Source organism: Endocarpon pusillum (genome assembly GCF_000464535.1).
Source record: "Endocarpon pusillum Z07020 unplaced genomic scaffold scaffold6513, whole genome shotgun sequence".
In the NCBI taxonomy this organism is placed as follows: domain Eukaryota; kingdom Fungi; phylum Ascomycota; class Eurotiomycetes; order Verrucariales; family Verrucariaceae; genus Endocarpon; species Endocarpon pusillum.
The window spans coordinates 886-4103 of record NW_006916595.1 but is presented as its reverse complement, the minus strand read 5'-3'; the positions used below and the strand labels follow the sequence as shown (position 1 = coordinate 4103).

Genomic DNA, 3218 nt, shown 5'->3' with positions numbered 1-3218 from the left:
GCTCCAGAAATTTGATCAGGGGTCTAGTATCGTAGTCAGCAGGTAATGTCAAATTGATCCATGGAAGAACTAACGGATTGCCACGATTTCGTCTACCTTTAAGGAGTCGCAACGTGATAAGCATGCCCAATTTCACACTACCCGGGTTCTCCTCATCTCGAAGAGCGTAAAGTTAAATGTCTCTATACTCAACAGCCTCATTTTGCTCAAGGTATCCGGTGGACTCAACGATGGTACCGGCACGCGACGTGGTCGATGCGCAGAAAAGATTCAAAGCCGCGTGCTGAACCCGCTGCCGCTCCTCTGGATAATATTCATCGCTAAGGACCCAATGGTGGTGAAGGATGTCAAGCACGTCGTCCGCATTCATCACCGCCCTAAACCGACCGGTTTCCCGGAGCTCAAACTCATCAATCAAGAGCGATCCATGATGAACTATGAAGTAGAATCTCTCATTAGCAAGACCATCTATATCGAGTATCTAATAAATAGAGCCCGTACGTTCTTTATGTCCATCTTGATAGATTCGTCCACAGGATAATGTATATGAACGCGAACCGCAATCCTCCAAAATTTTGCGAAAGTAAAGAGGGTGGACGACGATTTTATATTTGAGGTCTCACAGCTCCATTCCAAGAATGATCGAACGACTTCATAGGATAAATGATTCTCGCATATTTTGACAGGATCGGGGGTTGGAAAGTAACTCGACTCTTCATAGACCTGCTGACAGAACCTAATCACACTTGGTCAGTGTCTATCACTTGATCAGTGTCTGAAGGGAACAAAGATAGGAGACTTACAGAATCCATCGTATCCATGCATTTTCATACGATTTTTTAGTGCTGTCCGCATACTTAGGTGTTGTCGGTTTAGTGCTTTGACCCAGTTTGCTAATCAGCTCTTTGAATGGTCGTGAATGTCTTTTTGTCTTTTGCTTTGCATGAGTGGATGGTGAGACTGCCATTGTTGGGTCTTTGGGATGGCATTGTTGCGGAGAGGGGAGCAACTTTTTATATGCAGATTCGGATCCATTGAGTCGTTTCTGCTATACTAAAGAACAAATTAGGTTATAACCTGATTAAGGGCGACAATGAAGTTGGGTGGGTGGAGGGGAATTCTGCAAAAAAACGGCACCCCCAAATCAGGTCCCTTGTCTAGCGTAGGTGCAGAGGGTGCCAAAAGCAGCGTCAAAAGGGTCCCTGATTTGGCACCCTTTTACACTCTGATGTACAGTTACTCCGTATTAAGTACGTAGTAATTGATATTTCTGGGCGTGTTCAACAGATATATGCGTGGTCAATCGACCGCTCTCGGCCCATGAAACAGGGATGGCAAACAAGGCTCTGGCGCACGCTGTTGGCAAACGTCACGGATGTATGGGTAATGTATCATCAGTGGTGTTGGACATCGTCAGGCTAGATAAAGATGAACAATGCTGCCAAGTACTTAGGTGCTCGTTGAAACAACAGCGAGTGTCTTGGAGGACATGGACAAGTCACTTTCATAAAAGCCAACCTCCTTCTAAGCGCCCCAGGAAGATCAGCCGCAAGTGATTGGTTCTTGTCTGCAAATGGACCTTGCAGACTCATTGGTGTGGGTGAGACTTAGGCTACGTAGTAAGCTCGAGCGGCATCACTCTAGGCCCAGACCGGTGGTGAGCTCGGGGCAGATTATTCTTTACTTGGCACGAAACCTCGCACACACAATTTCGAAATCTAAAGATACAAACTTCGATTTGTGTGGTCCACCGTCAGAACTCTCGACTGTCCCATTTTCTTGCCATAGATTGTCTGTAGCTGCGGAGCTACATACTGCAATCATGCCCGCAAATCTTCCTCCATGCTTCAACCCTACCGCTCAGGATGTCGAAATGCTTCTCGCAGCACAATGCCATCTTGGATCAAAGAACTTGCAGGTTCACATGGACCCATATCTGTGGAAGACTCGGCCTGATGGCATTAACGTAATCAATATTGGAAAGACCTGGTAAGGAATCATTCGTCTCAAACCTCCTGGCCAGATCTCGCTTGGTCTAGTCTACATCCTACCTCAGCTCTCACTAACGGTGACTCAATGATAGGGAGAAAATCGTCCTCGCAGCCCGCATTATTGCCGCAGTCGACAATCCAGCCGACATCTGTGTCATCTCCGCCCGTCCCTATGGCCAGCGTGCTGTCCTCAAATTTGCCGCACACACCGGAGCCGTCGCCATCGCAGGCCGTTTCACGCCCGGAAACTTCACCAACTACATCACGCGCTCCTTCAAGGAACCACGACTGATCATTGTCACCGACCCACGAACCGACGCCCAAGCCATCAAAGAAGCATCCTACGTCAACATCCCCGTCATCGCCCTTTGTGACACAGATTCCCCCACCGAATTCGTCGATGTAGCCATCCCAACAAACAACAAAGGTCGCCACGCTATCGGCCTGATCTGGTGGATGCTGGCTCGTGAAGTCCTCCGTCTGCGCGGTACTCTCGCTTCGCGAGATGTGGAGTGGGACGTTGTTGTCGATTTGTATTTCTACCGCGACCCTGAGGCCGAGGAGAACAAGGAGACGGGTGAGGAGGCCAAGGTTCCTGGCGCGGATGAGGTTGGAGAGACAGCGATCGCCACGGGCTATGCCGGCAATGCGGACTGGGAGGTCAGTGGGACGACGGCACAGCCATCTGCTGCGTTTGGGGATGGAGCGGCAGCGGCTCAGCCAGCTACGAATTGGGATACCAATGAGCAGACTGGTACGGATTGGGCTACTGGTGGTGGAGCCGTGCAGGCGGCGCCTGATTCTGGGTGGTAGTTGATGGCATGTGGAAAGGTCTGAACAAGGCGACCTCATATTGGCCTTTTCAAGTCTGAAGTTGCACCAGTCTTTCAACAACCAAGCGAAAGAAAAGAAAGTCTAACGCGAGTCAAAAAGGAATGATGACACAGATAGCTCCATCAGAACGGTGCTAATGAGGGAAAGATACTCATAAAGAGGGAAAGCCCTGTACTGGTTTTAGATAGAGCTCCAATGGACGTAGCTGTCCTGGCAAATCAGAAAGTTGCATCAATCAATACTAGATTTCTACTAAGAATTTAAAATATTAATTTATCATAATGAAGAAAGGTTTTAAGTTGTTCTCGTATTACAGAAAAGCGGGAACTGTCAAGAATTTGACACCTATCTCCGGGCCCTCTTAAATGCGGCATGCCTACCAGTAGCCTCAGC

General features: G+C 48.6%; 2 protein-coding genes across 2 annotated transcripts; one reads left to right on the top strand and one right to left on the bottom strand.

The window, feature by feature from the left end:
* Positions 1-172: 172 nt before the first annotated feature.
* EPUS_09513 (uncharacterized protein) lies at positions 173-967 on the bottom strand (the record flags this gene model as incomplete). Its single annotated transcript, XM_007807108.1, has 3 exons — positions 173-435; positions 624-736; positions 804-967. The coding sequence occupies 3 exons, from the start codon at positions 965-967 to the stop codon at positions 173-175; spliced, it is 540 nt and encodes a 179-aa protein (XP_007805299.1).
* Positions 968-1822: 855 nt separating this feature from the next.
* EPUS_09512 (40S ribosomal protein S0) lies at positions 1823-2804 on the top strand (the record flags this gene model as incomplete). The annotated part of the gene is made up of 2 exons (XM_007807107.1): positions 1823-1989; positions 2084-2804. 2 exons carry the CDS (start codon positions 1823-1825, stop codon positions 2802-2804), a joined length of 888 nt encoding a protein of 295 aa, XP_007805298.1.
* Between the last annotated feature and the right edge of the window lie 414 nt (positions 2805-3218).